This window comes from Salmo trutta, chromosome 8 (assembly GCF_901001165.1).
Source record: "Salmo trutta chromosome 8, fSalTru1.1, whole genome shotgun sequence".
Classification (NCBI taxonomy): domain Eukaryota; kingdom Metazoa; phylum Chordata; class Actinopteri; order Salmoniformes; family Salmonidae; genus Salmo; species Salmo trutta.
This window is the reverse complement of record NC_042964.1, coordinates 49906764-49925091: the sequence shown is the minus strand read 5'-3', so window position 1 is coordinate 49925091 and position 18328 is coordinate 49906764. Positions and strand designations below refer to the sequence as shown.

Below are 18328 nucleotides of genomic sequence, written 5' to 3'. Positions count from 1 at the left end.
GAACTGCCAGTTTTCACTACACGATGAGGTACAGGCTACTGTTAACAGTGACTATGTGGACGTAGATATTCTTTGGATAGAACAGCCCTACAACAAAGAGATAAGAGGCATTGAAGAGGACATCTCAATGGGAGATGGGCTGTTAAGCAAGAGGTGAGACTGGAAAAACCTGCCTGACTATTAAATCTCAAAGCAGCATCACACAAGAGAGGACCTGTGTATAGGTGTGAACTTCACTTACTCTCATAGTGGTGGCTTTTATGGGAACTCACAGGTCAATGTTCCCATGAAGGACAAAAAATTCTAACCAGAGGGAAACTAGTAACAAGACAGCCCCTGTTCAAAAAGCAGGAGCGGTTACAACCGATTGACAGAGGTAGATGGGAAGCAGAGCAGCAGATCCAAGCTACGGTAGACGGGGAGCAGAGCAGCAGATCCAAGCTACGGTAGACGGGGAGCAGAGCAGCAGATCCAAGCTACGGTAGACGGGGAGCAGAGCAGCAGATCCAAGCTACGGTAGACGGGGAGCAGAGCAGCAGATCCAAGCTACGGTAGACGGGGAGCAGAGCAGCAGATCCAAGCTACGGTAGACGGGGAGCAGAGCAGCAGATCCAAGCTACGGTAGACGGGGAGCAGAGCAGCAGATACAAGGAAACAAGCAACATCATGCAGATGAAATGGATTGGATTGAAGAAACACTCCTCTCCCATCAGCAGTCAAATGAGGCAGATAAGAGACAAACCCTCCTGACTTTCAATTGGGCATTTAGCAGTTTCAGACCCGGTAAGGAAATTTTCCATTACCAAAAAGCAACTGGAGGAGCCATCTTGGAGCTACAGAAACACATTGAGCCCACGAGTCGCTTCATCGGGTCTGACCCAGTCAGCTGTGTTGCACACTCAACACAGTGTTTAGCACATCTTAACACACAGTATTCATTAAAGACTGTCTCCACACAGAGCTGAAAGCACACCGAGTTCAGTGATTCAGCCTCTTATCTGGACACGGGACTATTTGCCTGGCTTTATACAGGATGCTTGAAACTACAGCAACCCAGAGCACCTAGGACAATAGTTTCCCTCGCCTCTCACCGTCCGTCCGTCCGTCCAGTGCGGTTTTCAGGGAAAGTGAACTATATGGGAATAGTTCTAGAGGAGCTCGTGTCTTGTCTGAGAAATTAGACCGCAATGTTACTTCACAAGCCTCTGAAAAGGATCCAGGGGGGCCATTATATTAGTTACTACAGAAATTGTCCGGCCTCTTGTCATTATCAACAAACTTTGGTTGCATCACAAGTGCCTCTGATGTAAACTGTGACGCAAATGCAATGGTGGGTAGCATATAGAAATAATGAGTCTGTCGCCAACTGAAACATTTGCATTGTCTTGTGGCCCAAATGTTTACACAATAGTAAAGAGCCCTTGAGGGTGTTATGATGCTCTCTGCACTGTAGACTGAGAGCAGGCCAATGCTGGACTCACACTCCAGTGCACTGTGGGTAATCATGACGAGAGGGGTTCCAGATGGAAGAAGGGAAAGCCCATCTGTCTGTTTGGAATAGGCTGCAGTTTGACTGACAATCTAATGGACCAATAGCCGCAGGGGAGATATTCATACACTTTTGCTCTCAGTCAAGACCCATCAATTCCCAGAAGTCACCTCCCTCCTTGATGAAAGAATTGATTGTTAGGAGGTGAATATTGACACACACACAGCTGTCTTGCCAGGTGGCGCTGTGGACGAAAGGCCCTTGTACAGCACAGCAGCTTACTGATGTATCATGGTTGGAAGGAGAAAAGGCAGAGGTAACCAGGAGACTCTTATTGTAAAGGATATCAATCCAGAACCAGTAGAACCAGGTCACGTACATCCAAAACTTGGTTGCCAGGTAGATTCCCAGGGGCAGGGCGCTGTGCATGGAGTGGTCAAAGAAAGACCTGAGGAGGGAGAAGAAAGGAGGGAGGGAGGGAGGGGAGAAAGAAAGAGGGAGGGGCAATCACTGTTAGAACTCAGCGGTAAAAAAACTCAAATCTCACAGTCCACAAAACACTTAGAACTACATATCAAAGTCAACCACATAGAGAGATAAACCCAGCCCTACCCTGCTGTGATGTCTCAGGTTTAGAGATAAATAAACCCAGCCCTAACCTGCTGGGATGTCTCAGGTTTATAGAGAAATAAACCCAGCCCTAACCTGCTGGGATGTCTCAGGTTTATAGAGAAATAAACCCAGCTCTAACCTGCTGTGATGTCTCAGGTTTAGAGAGAAATAAACCCAGCCCTAACCTGCTGGGATGTCTCAGGTTTATAGAGAAATAAACCCAGCCCTAACCTGCTGGGATGTCTCAGGTTTATAGAGAAATAAACCCAGCCCTAACCTGCTGGGATGTCTCAGGTTTATAGAGAAATAAACCCAGCTCTAACCGGCTGGGATGTCTCAGGTTTATAGAGAAATAAACCCAGCCCTAACCTGCTGACGTGTCTCAGGTTTATAGAGAAATAAACCCAGCTCTAACCTGCTGGGATGTCTCAGGTTTATAGAGAAATAAACCCAGCTCTAACCTGCTGGGATGTCTCAGGTTTATAGAGAAATAAACCCAGCTCTAACCTGCTGGGATGTCTCAGGTTTAGAGATAAATAAACCCAGCCCTAACCTGCTGGGATGTCTCAGGTTTATAGAGAAATAAACCCAGCCCTAACCTGCTGACGTGTCTCAGGTTTAGAGAGAAATAAACCCAGCCCTAACCTGCTGGGATGTCTCAGGTTTAGAGAGAAATAAACCCAGCCCTAACCTGCTGGGATGTCTCAGGTTTATAGAGAAATAAACCCAGCCCTAACCTGCTGGGATGTCTCAGGTTTATAGAGAAATAAACCCAGCCCTAACCTGCTGACGTGTCTCAGGTTTATAGAGAAATAAACCCAGCCCTAACCTGCTGGGATGTCTCAGGTTTAGAGATAAATAAACCCAGCCCTAGCCTGCTGTGATGTCTCAGGTTTAGAGAGAAATAAACCCAGCCCTAACCTGCTGGGATGTCTCAGGTTTATAGAGAAATAAACCCAGCCCTAACCTGCTGACGTGTCTCAGGTTTATAGAGAAATAAACCCAGCCCTAACCTGCTGGGATGTCTCAGGTTTATAGAGAAATAAACCCAGCTCTAACCGGCTGGGATGTCTCAGGTTTAGAGAGAAATAAACCCAGCTCTAACCTGCTGACATGTCTCAGGTTTAGAGAGAAATAAACCCAGCTCTAACCGGCTGACAGCTCAACAGGGCTACATTGACAGCAACAGATACTGTCAAAGGTGTGTGTGTGACGTACTTGGAGAGGAACTGCACAGTGACCCACACGCCACAGTACATGAGGCCCTTGAGGAGCCAGGAGTCGATGTCCAGGTCAGCGATGAAGCCCACCAGCCAGATCACCAAGAAGGGGGTCCCCAACATGATCTTCTGTCTGAACTCCTGGGAGAGAACCAGAGATAGAGGGAGGGAAGGAGGAGAGGAAGAGGATAAGGAGGAGAGGTTAAACAGGAAGGCAGGGATACTCTGTAGACTACACAGTCTATAAGGTCACACAACCTTATTACATAAATGATAGTGTCAAATCAAATCACATTTTATTTGTCACATGTGCCGAATACAACAGGTAATACATAGCGTGGCTGGGTGACTAGCGCCACACGTAGCGTGGCTGGGTGACTAGCGCCACACGTAGCGTGGCTGGCTGACTAGCGCCACGGCGTGGCTGGCTGACTAGCGTCACGGCGTGGCTGGCTGACTAGCGTCACGGCGTGGCTGGCTGACTAGCGTCACGGCGTGGCTGGCTGACTAGCGTCACGGCGTGGCTGGCTGACTAGCGTCACGGCGTGGCTGGCTGACTAGCGCCACACGTAGCGTGGCTTGGTGACTAGCGCCACACGTAGCGTGGCTTGGTGACTAGCGCCACACGTAGCGTGGCTTGGTGACTAGCGCCCCACGTAGCGTGGCTGGGTGACTAGCGCCACACGTAGCGTGGCTGGGTGACTAGCGCCACACGTAGCGTGGCTGGGTGACTAGCGCCACACGTAGCGTGGCTGGCTGACTAGCGCCACACGTAGCGTGGCTGGCTGACTAGCGTCACGGCGTGGCTGGCTGACTAGCGTCACGGCGTGGCTGGCTGACTAGCGTCACACGTAGCGTGGCTGGGTGACTAGCGCCCCACGTAGCGTGGCTGGGTGACTAGCGCCACACGTAGCGTGGCTGGGTGACTAGCGCCCCACGTAGCGTGGCTGGGTGACTAGCGCCCCACGTAGCGTGGCTGGGTGACTAGCGCCACACGTAGCGTGGCTGGGTGACTAGCGCCACACGTAGCGTGGCTGGGTGACTAGCGCCACACGTAGCGTGGCTGGCTGACTAGCGCCACACGTAGCGTGGCTGGCTGACTAGCGTCACGGCGTGGCTGGCTGACTAGCGTCACGGCGTGGCTGGCTGACTAGCGTCACACGTAGCGTGGCTGGGTGACTAGCGCCCCACGTAGCGTGGCTGGGTGACTAGCGCCACACGTAGCGTGGCTGGGTGACTAGCGCCCCACGTAGCGTGGCTGGGTGACTAGCGCCCCACGTAGCGTGGCTGGGTGACTAGCGCCACACGTAGCGTGGCTGGGTGACTAGCGCCACACGTAGCGTGGCTGGCTGACTAGCGCCACACGTAGCGTGGCTGGCTGACTAGCGCCACACGTAGCGTGGCTGGGTGACTAGCGCCACACGTAGCGTGGCTGGCTGACTAGCGCCACACGTAGCGTGGCTGGCTGACTAGCGCCACACGTAGCGTGGCTGGCTGACTAGCGCCACACGTAGCGTGGCTGGGTGACTAGCGCCACACGTAGCGTGGCTGGGTGACTAGCGCCACACGTAGCGTGGCTGGCTGACTAGCGCCACACGTAGCGTGGCTGGCTGACTAGCGCCACACGTAGCGTGGCTGGCTGACTAGCGCCACACGTAGCGTGGCTGGCTGACTAGCGTCACGGCGTGGCTGGCTGACTAGCGTCACGGCGTGGCTGGCTGACTAGCGTCACGGCGTGGCTGGCTGACTAGCGTCACGGCGTGGCTGGCTGACTAGCGTCACGGCGTGGCTGGCTGACTAGCGTCACGGCGTGGCTGGCTGACTAGCGTCACGGCGTGGCTGGCTGACTAGCGTCACGGCGTGGCTGGCTGACTAGCGTCACGGCGTGGCTGGCTGACTAGCGTCACGGCGTGGCTGGCTGACTAGCGTCACGGCGTGGCTGGGTGACTAGCGTCACGGCGTGACTGGGTGACTAGCGTCACGGCGTGACTGTGTGACTAGCGTCACGGCGTGACTGGGTGACTAGCGTCACGGCGTGACTGGGTGACTAGCGTCACGGCGTGACTGGGTGACTAGCGTCACAGCGTGGCTTGGTGACTAGCGTCATAGCGTGGCTTGGTGACTAGCGTCATAGCGTGACTTGCTGACTAGCGTCATAGCGTGGCTGGCTGACTAGCGTCACAGCGTGGCTTGGTGACTAGCGTCACGGCGTGACTGGGTGACTAGATTCATAGCGTGGCTTGGTGACTAGCGTCATAGCGTGACTGGGTGACTAGTGTCACAGCGTGGCTGGGTGACTAGCGTCACGGCGTGACTGGGTGACTAGCGTCACAGCGTGACTGGGTGACTAGTGTCACAGCGTGACTGGGTGACTAGCGTCACAGCGTGACTGGGTGACTAGCGTCACAGCGTGACTGGGTGACTAGCGTCACAGCGTGACTGGGTGACTAGCGTCACAGCGTGACTGGGTGACTAGCGTCACAGCGTGGCTTGGTGACTAGCGTCATAGCGTGGCTTGGTGACTAGCGTCATAGCGTGACTGGCTGACTAGCGTCATAGCGTGGCTGGCTGACTAGCGTCACGGCGTGACTGGGTGACTAGTGTCACAGCGTGACTGGGTGACTAGTGTCACAGCGTGACAGTAGCTAATGGGACCTCCCTATGGAGTGCTATCTAAAGATGGACCTTGACAACCTACATCATCCAGTGCGACAGCGTATGAATTTGAAAGACAACAGAAATGCAAAGTCAAGAAGCAAAACTTTGAAAAAGACAAGATCCAAGCGTAACTAATTGGTGCATTTCCTGTCCCAACGAGCAGGGGTGGTTGGATCACTTGACTTGGAGAGACTGATTAGGGCTCTGAGGTGAAGTACAGATCTAGGATCAGCTTCCATTCCCCCAAACCCAACCTTAACTATTAGTGGAGAAAAAACTGATCTGACCCAAGATCAACGTCTAGGGGCAAATTCACCTTCCACCCTGATTAGGGCCTTGACACAATCCTCAGGTCTGTCCGTGCAGACAAACAGCTGGATTCCTCAGACTCCAAGAAATCCCAACCTTGGATGGGCAATTACTTCAAGACAGAGAGGCCAGGGAAGGTCTGAATAGAGTGTTAGCTTTGGTCTGTCTGTCTCACGTCAACAAGAGGGCAGCAACTAGGCCTGAAGGTGCTCTTCTTAGGGTCTGGGATTGCTGGCCAGAAAGACAGGTGGCGGAAGTCTTTTTAGACACAGAGGGACAATGCTGGCGTTACACATAGCCTTGCATGTTTACGCGAATAAGTGTATGTGTGTGTCTGAGTGTGTGCGTGAGCCTGCATGCTTGTGTATGTCCACTCAGACTCCTCCCTGGTCTCTACCTTGTCCATCTTCAGCTTCTTCAGGTAGCCAGGACTGTCGTAACCCTTGGCCTGCCGAGCCTCCTGTAAATGGTTGACCATCCAGACGTTTTTCCTCTGCTTGGCCAGGTCCAGCGGCGTCTCACCCTGGAGGAATACAGAGGAATACAGCCAGAGGATCACCACGGTAACAACCAGCTAATCACCACGGTAACAATCCAACACAGAGAGAGCCTGATTCACAGACAGCTAGGTAGCTGTCAGGACAGCGATTAAAACATCTACCCAGATACAGGACAGCTGTTAAAAAGGCTACCCAGATACAGGACAGCTGTTAAAAAGGCTACCCAGATACAGGACAGCTGTTAAAAAGGCTACCCAGATACAGGACAGCTACCTAACAGCTGTTAAAAAGCTAACCAGATACAGGACAGCTATTAAAAGGCTACCCAGATACAGGACAGCTGTTAAAAGGCTACCCAGATACAGGACAGCTGTTAAAAGGCTACCCAGATACAGGACAGCTGTTAAAAGGCTACCCAGATACAGGACAGCTGTTAAAAGGCTACCCAGATACAGGACAGCTATTAAAAGGCTAACCAGATACAGGACAGCTATTAAAAGGCTAACCAGATACAGGACAGCTATTAAAAGGCTAACCAGATACAGGACAGCTATTAAAAGGCTAACCAGATACAGGACAGCTATTAAAAGGGTAACCAGATACAGGACAGCTATTAAAAGGCTAACCAGATACAGGACAGCTATTAAAAAGGCTAACCAGATACAGGACAGCTATTAAAAGGGTAACCAGATACAGGACAGCTATTAAAAAGGCTAACCAGATACAGGACAGCTATTAAAAGGGTAACCAGATACAGGACAGCTATTAAAAAGGGTAACCAGATACAGGACAGCTATTAAAAGGCTAACCAGATACAGGACAGCTATTAAAAGGGTAACCAGATACAGGACAGCTATTAAAAGGGTAACCAGATACAGGACAGCTATTAAAAGGGTAACCAGATACAGGACAGCTATTAAAAGGGTAACCAGATACAGGACAGCTATTAAAAGGGTAACCAGTTACAGGACAGCTATTAAAAGGCTAACCAGATACAGGACAGCCATTAAAAGGGTAACCAGATACAGGACAGCTATTAAAAAAGCTAACCAGATACAGGACAGCTATTAAAAGGAAACCAGATACAAGCATGCGCTACAGGTCAGAGGTTAGTAGGAGACATTTGGGCCTTCCGTAACATAGCCTGGCTCGAGAGGGATATTTCCTAGTAGGTACAGATCTAGGATCAGCTTCTCCTCCCTAAATCCTAACCTTAACCATTAGCGGGGGAGATGCTGGCACAAGAAAGCAGTCCCAAGATCAGCTGCACAGCCCCCTCACCTTGATGTTCTGTGCATCCACATTGGAGTTGGAGTCCAGCAGCAGGGTGATGACTGTGGTGTTGCCGGCCAGCACGGCCCAGTGCAGAGCCGTGTTTTTGTGGTACTTGTCACCCAGGTTGACGGACACGTTGAAGGTCAGCAGTAGCCGGGTGGGGTCCACACTCCAGGACGGGACAAAGTTCAAAGTTCATGTGCAAAGCCTTTATGGTCTATTTATGAGAGTCACCAGGTCATAGTTTAATGTGCTCTGATTAACGACACAGTTGAAGTTTAGTGGCTATTTAAGTAATATTCTTCTTTGTGCTTTTAGTTTCAGTCTCTTATGTCTTTTATCCATTTCTAAATGTTGAGCATCTAGATGGGCATTGCATTTCTAAATGTTGCGTATATCTAGATGGGCATTGCATTTCTAAATGTTGCGTATATCTAGATGGGCATTGCATTTCTAAATGTTGAGCATCTAGATGGGCATTCCATTTCTAAATGTTGCGTATATCTAGATGGGCATTGCATTTCTAAATGTTGCGTATCTAGATGGGCATTGCATTTCTAAATGTTGCGTATATCTAGATGGGCATTGCATTTCTAAATGTTGCGTATATCTAGATGGGCATTGCATTTCTAAATGTTGCGTATATCTAGATGGGCATTGCATTTCTAAATGTTGCGTATATCTAGATGGGCATTGCATTTCTAAATGTTGCGTATCTAGATGGGCATTGCATTTCTAAATGTTGCGTATCTAGATGGGCATTGCATTTCTAAATGTTGCGTATCTAGATGGGCATTGCATTTCTAAATGTTGCGTATCTAGATGGGCATTGCATTTCTAAATGTTGCGTATCTAGATGGGCATTGCATTTCTAAATGTTGCGTATCTAGATGGGCATTGCATTTCTAAATGTTGCGTATCTAGATGGGCATTGCATTTCTAAATGTTGCGTATCTAGATGGGCATTGCATTTCTAAATGTTGCGTATCTAGATGGGCATTGCATTTCTAAATGTTGCGTATCTAGATGGGCATTGCATTTCTAAATGTTGCGTATATCTAGATGGGCATTGCATTTCTAAATGTTGCGTATATCTAGATGGGCATTGCATTTCTAAATGTTGCGTATATCTAGATGGGCATTGCATTTCTAAATGTTGCGTATCTAGATGGGCATTGCATTTCTAAATGTTGCGTATCTAGATGGGCATTGCATTTCTAAATGTTGCGTATCTAGATGGGCATTGCATTTCTAAATGTTGCGTATCTAGATGGGCATTGCATTTCTAAATGTTGCGTATCTAGATGGGCATTGCATTTCTAAATGTTGCGTATCTAGATGGGCATTGCATTTCTAAATGTTGCGTATCTAGATGGGCATTGCATTTCTAAATGTTGCGAATCTAGATGGGCATTGCATTTCTAAATGTTGCGTATCTAGATGGGCATTGCATTTCTAAATGTTGCGTATCTAGATGGGCATTGCATTTCTAAATGTTGCGTATCTAGATGGGCATTGCATTTCTAAATGTTGCGTATCTAGATGGGCATTGCATTTCTAAATGTTGCGTATCTAGATGGGCATTGCATTTCTAAATGTTGCGTATCTAGATGGGCATTGCATTTCTAAATGTTGCGTATCTAGATGGGCATTGCATTTCTAAATGTTGCGTATATCTAGACTAGATGGGCATTGCATTTCTAAATGTTGCGTATATCTAGATGGGCATTGCATTTCTAAATGTTGCGTATATCTAGATGGGCATTGCATTTCTAAATGTTGCGTATATCTAGATGGGCATTGCATTTCTAAATGTTGCGTATATCTAGATGGGCATTGCATTTCTAAATGTTGCGTATATCTAGATGGGCATTGCATTTCTAAATGTTGCGTATATCTAGATGGGCATTGCATTTCTAAATGTTGCGTATATCTAGATGGGCATTGCATTTCTAAATGTTGCGTATCTAGATGGGCATTGCATTTCTAAATGTTGCGTATCTAGATGGGCATTGCATTTCTAAATGTTGCGTATCTAGATGGGCATTGCATTTCTAAATGTTGCGTATCTAGATGGGCATTGCATTTCTAAATGTTGCGTATCTAGATGGGCATTGCATTTCTAAATGTTGCGTATCTAGATGGGCATTGCATTTCTAAATGTTGCGTATCTAGATGGGCATTGCATTTCTAAATGTTGCGTATCTAGATGGGCATTGCATTTCTAAATGTTGCGTATATCTAGATGGGCATTGCATTTCTAAATGTTGCGTATATCTAGATGGGCATTGCATTTCTAAATGTTGCGTATATCTAGATGGGCATTGCATTTCTAAATGTTGCGTATATCTAGATGGGCATTGCATTTCTAAATGTTGCGTATATCTAGATGGGCATTGCATTTCTAAATGTTGCGTATATCTAGATGGGCATTGCATTTCTAAATGTTGCGTATATCTAGATGGGCATTGCATTTCTAAATGTTGCGTATATCTAGATGGGCATTGCATTTCTAAATGTTGCGTATATCTAGATGGGCATTGCATTTCTAAATGTTGCGTATATCTAGATGGGCATTGCATTTCTAAATGTTGCGTATATCTAGATGGGCATTGCATTTCTAAATGTTGCGTATATCTAGATGGGCATTGCATTTCTAAATGTTGCGTATCTAGATGGGCATTGCATTTCTAAATGTTGCGTATCTAGATGGGCATTGCATTTCTAAATGTTGCGTATCTAGATGGGCATTGCATTTCTAAATGTTGCGTATCTAGATGGGCATTGCATTTCTAAATGTTGCGTATCTAGATGGGCATTGCATTTCTAAATGTTGCGTATCTAGATGGGCATTGCATTTCTAAATGTTGCGTATCTAGATGGGCATTGCATTTCTAAATGTTGCGTATATCTAGATGGGCATTGCATTTCTAAATGTTGCGTATATCTAGATGGGCATTGCATTTCTAAATGTTGCGTATATCTAGATGGGCATTGCATTTCTAAATGTTGCGTATATCTAGATGGGCATTGCATTTCTAAATGTTGCGTATATCTAGATGGGCATTGCATTTCTAAATGTTGCGTATATCTAGATGGGCATTGCATTTCTAAATGTTGCGTATATCTAGATGGGCATTGCATTTCTAAATGTTGCGTATATCTAGATGGGCATTGCATTTCTAAATGTTGCGTATATCTAGATGGGCATTGCATTTCTAAATGTTGCGTATATCTAGATGGGCATTGCATTTCTAAATGTTGCGTATCTAGATGGGCATTGCATTTCTAAATGTTGCGTATCTAGATGGGCATTGCATTTCTAAATGTTGCGTATATAGATGGGCATTGCATTTCTAAATGTTGCGTATCTAGATGGGCATTGCATTTCTAAATGTTGCGTATCTAGATGGGCATTGCATTTCTAAATGTTGCGTATCTAGATGGGCATTGCATTTCTAAATGTTGCGTATCTAGATGGGCATTGCATTTCTAAATGTTGCGTATATCTAGATGGGCATTGCATTTCTAAATGTTGCGTATATCTAGATGGGCATTGCATTTCTAAATGTTGCGTATATCTAGATGGGCATTGCATTTCTAAATGTTGCGTATATCTAGATGGGCATTGCATTTCTAAATGTTGCGTATATCTAGATGGGCATTGCATTTCTAAATGTTGCGTATATCTAGATGGGCATTGCATTTCTAAATGTTGCGTATATCTAGATGGGCATTGCATTTCTAAATGTTGCGTATATCTAGATGGGCATTGCATTTCTAAATGTTGCGTATCTAGATGGGCATTGCATTTCTAAATGTTGCGTATCTAGATGGGCATTGCATTTCTAAATGTTGCGTATCTAGATGGGCATTGCATTTCTAAATGTTGCGTATCTAGATGGGCATTGCATTTCTAAATGTTGCGTATCTAGATGGGCATTGCATTTCTAAATGTTGCGTATCTAGATGGGCATTGCATTTCTAAATGTTGCGTATCTAGATGGGCATTGCATTTCTAAATGTTGCGTATCTAGATGGGCATTGCATTTCTAAATGTTGCGTATCTAGATTGGCATTCCATTTCTAAATGGGCATGGATTTCAGTATTACTGCTAGATGCGGCAAGGCTAGGACGTAAGTAGGATATGGGTGAACGCATGGCACACACACACACACACACACACACACACACACACACACACACACACACACACACACACACACACACACACACCTGTGTGTCCTGTACGCTGCCCACATCAAGGGAGTCATTCCATTCTGATCCATCATGTCCACATCCTATAGGAGAGGGAGAAAGAGCACATGGTCACAAACCCCCAATAAAGACAGAGAAAACCGACACTGTGCTTCTTTGAAGATGTTTGAGCTACTGAACAGATCCAGGAAAAACCTTGCAGGGCTCCCAATGCGGAATGCAGGCGGTGGAAAACTAATGAAAAAACGCCCCCTGGTGGTGGAAAACTAATGAAACAACGCCCCCCTGGTGGTGGAAAACTAATGAAACAACGCCCCCCTGGTGGTGGAAAACTAATGAAACATCGCCCCCTGGTGGCCGACAACAACAACTCCTGTGATTTGAATAAGCGAGAGAAGCTTTAAAATAAAAAACGTTCAGTTCTGCTGCGATCAGAATAAATTTAACACAGGGGTGACGTCACAGTAAATCTAATGGACGCATTCTGCATAACCCCTAACCACTTGTGGAGATCAGCGAGGATTTCATAGGTTTAAGAAATATGGTAATAACTCCACAATGCCCCTAATAGGCTAAGCAGAATTTTCACAATATTGCTTACACCTATCAAGCCTCTCAGATCTACACAAATACACAGGAAGTAGGGGTTAGCGGCTAATTTGCAATTGGGACGTACCTGTCCCTTGGCGATGAGGTAGGCCACGATGGAGGTGTGTCCGAACTGGGCAGCCAGGTGGACACAGCTGCAGCCCTCTCCGTCGATGAGCGAGGGGTCGGACCCATATTTCAGCAGCTGCACCACCATGGTGAGGTGGCCCTGTCTGTGGACACACACAACATGATTATGTTGATGAGCACAAGAACTAACTGGTATTACGTGATATTAGCATTTAGACATGTTTCTGGGTTTTGTTTTGTTTAAAGGATCAATCTGTAACATTCATCTGCAGCACAGAAGAAACTAGCCAACCCCCTTAATAACACCCCATTATTAACAGCAGGAACGGACATGACAGATTGCACCAATAATAACTAAATGTAAAGTCTCTGGGGGTTTTGTAGATAGGAAATGGTTTGAATCCCCGAGATGACTAGGTGAAGTCTGTCGATGTGCCCTTGAGCAAGGCACTTAACCCTAAATGCGCCTGTAAGTCGCTCTGGATAAGAGTGTCTGTTAAATGACATAATATAAATGAAACGTAGACACCACATCCAATTGAGAGATGGTTTAATAAGAATATTGATGCACTAGATACTTAACCAAACACAATCCTCAACATTGTAATTAAGTCCTTATATTCATAATACTACACATAAACCGCATATAGAAAGTGTCAGTGATGAGACAGATGGGCTACACTCCTATCTACTGTGAAAGGTTACTAGCAGGGAGGGGAGGGCTGCTGACAAAGCCGTGAGGCCTGGCTAGGTATGGGGCCCCCGGCTAGGAAAGGCGGCCCCCTGCTGATCATATGAATAATGCAGTAGAGAGCTCTCTGACAGGGGTGAGGAGGACAGGCAGTACTGGGTTTTCATACAACCCTGAAGGTTTCGTGTGACTCGGGGGAAAAGGACTTTAGCAGAAACACGCCCTGTGACACCCACACAGAGGAAAGGAGAGTCCACTGGAAACAATACCTCCACTTCATACAGTATATAACCTTTCACCTCTCTCTCTAGATGGTCATGTCCACAGATAAACATATCCAACAGGACCTAATATTTTGGGACTGCTGGACAAGCTTGGTCCTGGAAAGCAGACTGAACCAGAGTCTGTTAATGCCTCATCTATATAGTTGTCACTCTTACCTTGTGGCCCAATGCAGTGGTGTGGAGTTGAGGTCACCTCCCAACTGGTCCACCATCGCCCCCTTTGATATGTAGTACCTACACACAGCGACAGAGTCAGAAATACATTTAGCACTCACTCAACTACAGGTGGTGAAAAGATTAGATTGTTAATGCAGTGAGATAAAACAGATGAACTAATTCAGTTTTATTGCCTCCGGATGTCCAGGAATATGATGTATTAAGAGGGTGTCTGCCCTTCCAATGGAACCGATGGCTCAGACCTTAGTAGACATCCAGGAACTTGTCCTCTCCCTTCCTGCTATGTTGTATTAGAATGTATAAGAATAGAATCTCAAACCAGAGGGACCAAGGTTCTGGCAGTGTTTCTGTACTGTACAGTGTGTGTACTGCAGGACATCAGTCTGCAGCAGAACATCCTTCTGCACCACAATGGTAAAGACAGCACAGTAGGATGGCTGGGTTCTCTTCACTAGGGTCCAAACAGAAGCTAACAGGGAGGGACTAACTGAACTAATCCAATAAGAAACTTGTTTTCTGATACAAAATGTTTGCACTAATGTATAGGACCAATGCCAGCCTTTGTCCTGTGTGAGTATGAGTCTCCATCACACCGACAGCATCATGGCGCAAAATGGTACACAGCATCATCTGGATATGTGTGCAACCAAAGTTCAACATTCACCTTCTGCTACCGTTTCTGTCACGCAGTCTCTACACATATAATGTGATGCGTACCGTGATAAATACAACGTAAGCACCACACAGAACACACTGTAACTGCCTCCGCAATGCAATGCTGCAAGGCAAACGCAGCGTTCTATTGAAAATGTATGTACTTTTGGGTGTACCAAACACAATGACGCTGTTGGTGTAAGCATGTGAGTTTAGGGTTCCAGGACTACGTCCTATGAGAGTTTAGGGTTCCGGGACTACGTCCTGTGAGAGTTTAGGGTTCCGGGACTACGTCCTGTGTGAGCATGTGAGAGTTTAGGGTTCCGGGACTACGTTGTGTGTGAGCATGTGAGTTTAGGGTTCCGGGACTACGTCCTGTGTGAGCATGTGAGTTTAGGGTTCCGGCACTACGTCCTGTGTGAGCATGTGAGTTTAGGGTTCCGGGACTACGTCCTGTGTGAGTATGTGAGTTTAGGGTTCCGGGACTACGTCCTGTGTGAGTATGTGAGTTTAGGGTTCCGGGACTACGTCCTGTGTGAGTATGTGAGTTTAGGGTTCCGGGACTACGTCCTGTGTGAGTATGTGAGTTTAGGGTTCCAGGACTACGTCCTGTGTGAGTATGTGAGTTTAGGGTTCTAGGGCAGGATGCTTGCATGAGATCCAGTCTGACTGGGAAATCCCTCTGATAAGAAACATTCCACAGGAGGGTGTTGGGAGTAGCATTTCACGTGTACATGTAGGTTTACTGCAACTCACAAATCACATGTAAGACAGTGAGACAGCTGAATAGCGAGAGGAGGTCAAGGGCATTGGGTTATTTGGTGTGAGTGTGTGGCGTATGTGAGTGAGGTGTGTGTATGTGAGTGAGGTGTGTGTATGTGAGGTCTGTGTGTGTCACTCACTTGACCAAGTCTATTCTATTGTTGATGGCGGCCCAGTGCAGGAGTGTGACGTTCTCTTTGTCCGGCTGCTGAACGTCATAGCCTGCCTCCACCAGCTCTCTGCAGCGCTCAAAGATCCCATACCTGGAGAATGTAGGTAGACAAGGTTAGAATAGGGTGAACACACACCCTACACCCACCCACAACAGTATCCCTTGCCATAACAGCCTTTTCTGTCCTTAACAGAGCACATAAATGAACACTCATATCAGGAGGATGAAGCATCTGGATTTAGGTTCTTCTTCAATAAAAGAAACACAAGGCCTTTGTCAGACTATTCTACTCCAGAGGGAAACCTAGACCTATGTCTGCACCTTGCACTATATTCACATTCATGACAACATATTTATACAGTGCCTTCAGAAAGTATTCATATTCCTTGACTACATGTTAGAATCACATTTGACAGCAATTACAGCGGTGAGTCTTCTGGGTAAGTCTCTAAGAGCTTTCCACACCTACATTTTGCAACAATTACCCATTAATCTTTAAAAAATTAAATCTTCAAGCTCTGCCAAATTGGTTGTTGATCATTGCGAGACAACGATCTTCAGGTCTTGCCATAGATTTTCAAGTAAATTTAAGTCAAAACTGTAACTCGGCCACTCAGGAACATCCACGGTCTTCTTGGTAAGCAACTCCAGTGTAGATTTGGCCTTATGTTCCTTATGTTCTAGGTTATTGTCCTGCTGAAAGGTGAATTCATCTCTCAGTGTCTGGTGTGAAAGCAGGCCAGGTTTTCCTCCAGGATTTTTCCTGTGCTTAGCTCCATTCCGTTTATTTTTTATTCTGAAAAAAATCCCCAGTCCTTAACGATTACAAGCATACCCATAACATAATGCAGCCTCCGCTATGCTTGAAAATATGGAGAGTTGTACTCAGTAATGTGTTGTATTGGATTTGCCCCAAACACAACACTTTATATTTCAGGCCAAAAAGTTAATTCCTTTGTTGCAGTATTACTTTAGTGCCTTGTGGCAAAACAGGACGCATGTTTTGGAATATTTTTATTCTCTACAGGCTTCCTTCTTTTTACTCTGTCAATTAGGTTAGTATTATGGAGTAACTACAATGTTGATCCATCCTCAGTTCTCTTATCACAGCCATTAAACTCTAACTGTTTTAAAGTCACCATTGGCCTCACATGCTGACTACACCGCTCGTGTTGCAAAATAAATTTAAACATACATGTTATTCAATTATTGCACCCACACTGCTCACGCGCGCAAATGAGCATCTGCGTTGCCAAGCGCTAAAATAGAAGTCAGTTCTATTTGTTTCGCTGATCGCGGTGCAAGTCCTGCCTCATCTCCTCATTGGTTTATAGAAGCAAATACCCACGTGCCATCTCCTCATTGGTTATACCCACGTGGGCAATTGAAAGACAACTGAGTTCGTCGGTCATCGTGGTAATACTATGAAAGTTTAGATGCCAATCGCCATTTAAAGCCTGGAAGGAGGAGAGATGACTAGAAACGATTCGGTTTACCCTTTTATGTGTGGATTAATTGTCTGAGTAGAGGACCTTGTGCATTTTAGGTAAAATAACAAGTCAACGTTTATATCCCAGGACAAACTAGCTAGCAACAGCATGCTAGCTAAATAGGACAAATTAGCTAGCAAATGCAAGCTAGCTAGCTAAATTGCCATACATGTTTAATGCTTTTCGACCTGTTCCAGAATGAATATAATTGGTTCAGAGTTTGTTTTGATATTTTAACCTGCGTGCCGTGATCGCGTTTGGTGTGGGGGGACAAAATCAATTGGCGCACGATGGCCGGTTTGGGTACGGTGTCATGGTGAAATCCCTGAGCGGTTTTCTTCTCCGGCAACTGAGTTAGGAAGGACGCCTGTACCTTTGAGGTGACTGGGTGTAGATACCCCATCCAAAGTGTAATAACTTCACCATGCTCAAAGGGATATTCAATGTCTGCGTTTTAGGTGCCCTTCTTTGCCAAGTATTGTAAAACCTCCCTGGTCTTTGTGTTTGAATCGATTTTTGATATTCACTGCTCGACTGAGGGACCTTATAGATAATTGTGTGTGGGGTACAGTGAGGAGGTAGTCATTTAAAAAGTAGGTTAAACACTATTATTGTCCCCAGAGTGAGTCCATGCAACTTATTATGGAACTTGTTGAGCACATGTTGACTCCTGAACTTATTTAGGCTTGCCATAACAAATTGGTTCAAGACAATTCAGATTTTCATTTTTTATTAAGTTGTAAAATGTCTGATAACAAAATTACACTTTGACATTATGGGGTATTGTGTGTGACAAAACTCAATTTAATCCATTTTAAATTCAGGCTGTAACGTGTAAAAAGTCAAGCGGTGTGAATACTTTGAAGGCACTATGGTCATACACCATTGGTCTGGATCATAGGGGAAGGAACGTTTCATAATACCATGTGAACACATTCATGGGAGAAGGGAAATCACAGGTAGTGCAGACTAGCTGATGCATATCTGGTCCTGACGATGCCAGAACAAGGAAACAAGTCCAGGGAGGCTAGTAGTAATAAATATTATGTTAGTGGTTTCCTGCTAGCGTCCATACTAGGGACGCTAGCTGTTACCCTATATGCAAACGAACAAGAGGGGGTATCGATAGCGGTGTAGT

General features: G+C 46.1%; 1 protein-coding gene across 2 annotated transcripts in view; it reads right to left on the bottom strand.

Annotated features, from left to right (window-relative positions):
• Positions 1-18328, bottom strand: part of LOC115199157 (palmitoyltransferase ZDHHC17) — a 49568-nt gene that overhangs the window by 18080 nt on the left and 13160 nt on the right. Inside the window, exons 3-10 of one of the 2 annotated variants that reach the window (XM_029761773.1) lie at positions 15669-15791; positions 14092-14169; positions 12959-13103; positions 12301-12365; positions 8070-8232; positions 6686-6811; positions 3320-3459; positions 1837-1937 (exon numbers count right to left, since the gene is read on the bottom strand). In XM_029761773.1, the coding sequence (XP_029617633.1) occupies positions 1837-1937; positions 3320-3459; positions 6686-6811; positions 8070-8232; positions 12301-12365; positions 12959-13103; positions 14092-14169; positions 15669-15791 (941 nt within the window). Of the gene's footprint in view, positions 1-1836; positions 1938-3319; positions 3463-6685; positions 6812-8069; positions 8233-12300; positions 12366-12958; positions 13104-14091; positions 14170-15668; positions 15792-18328 lie in introns of both variants that reach the window. The other variant, XM_029761772.1, reaches the window with a different exon arrangement.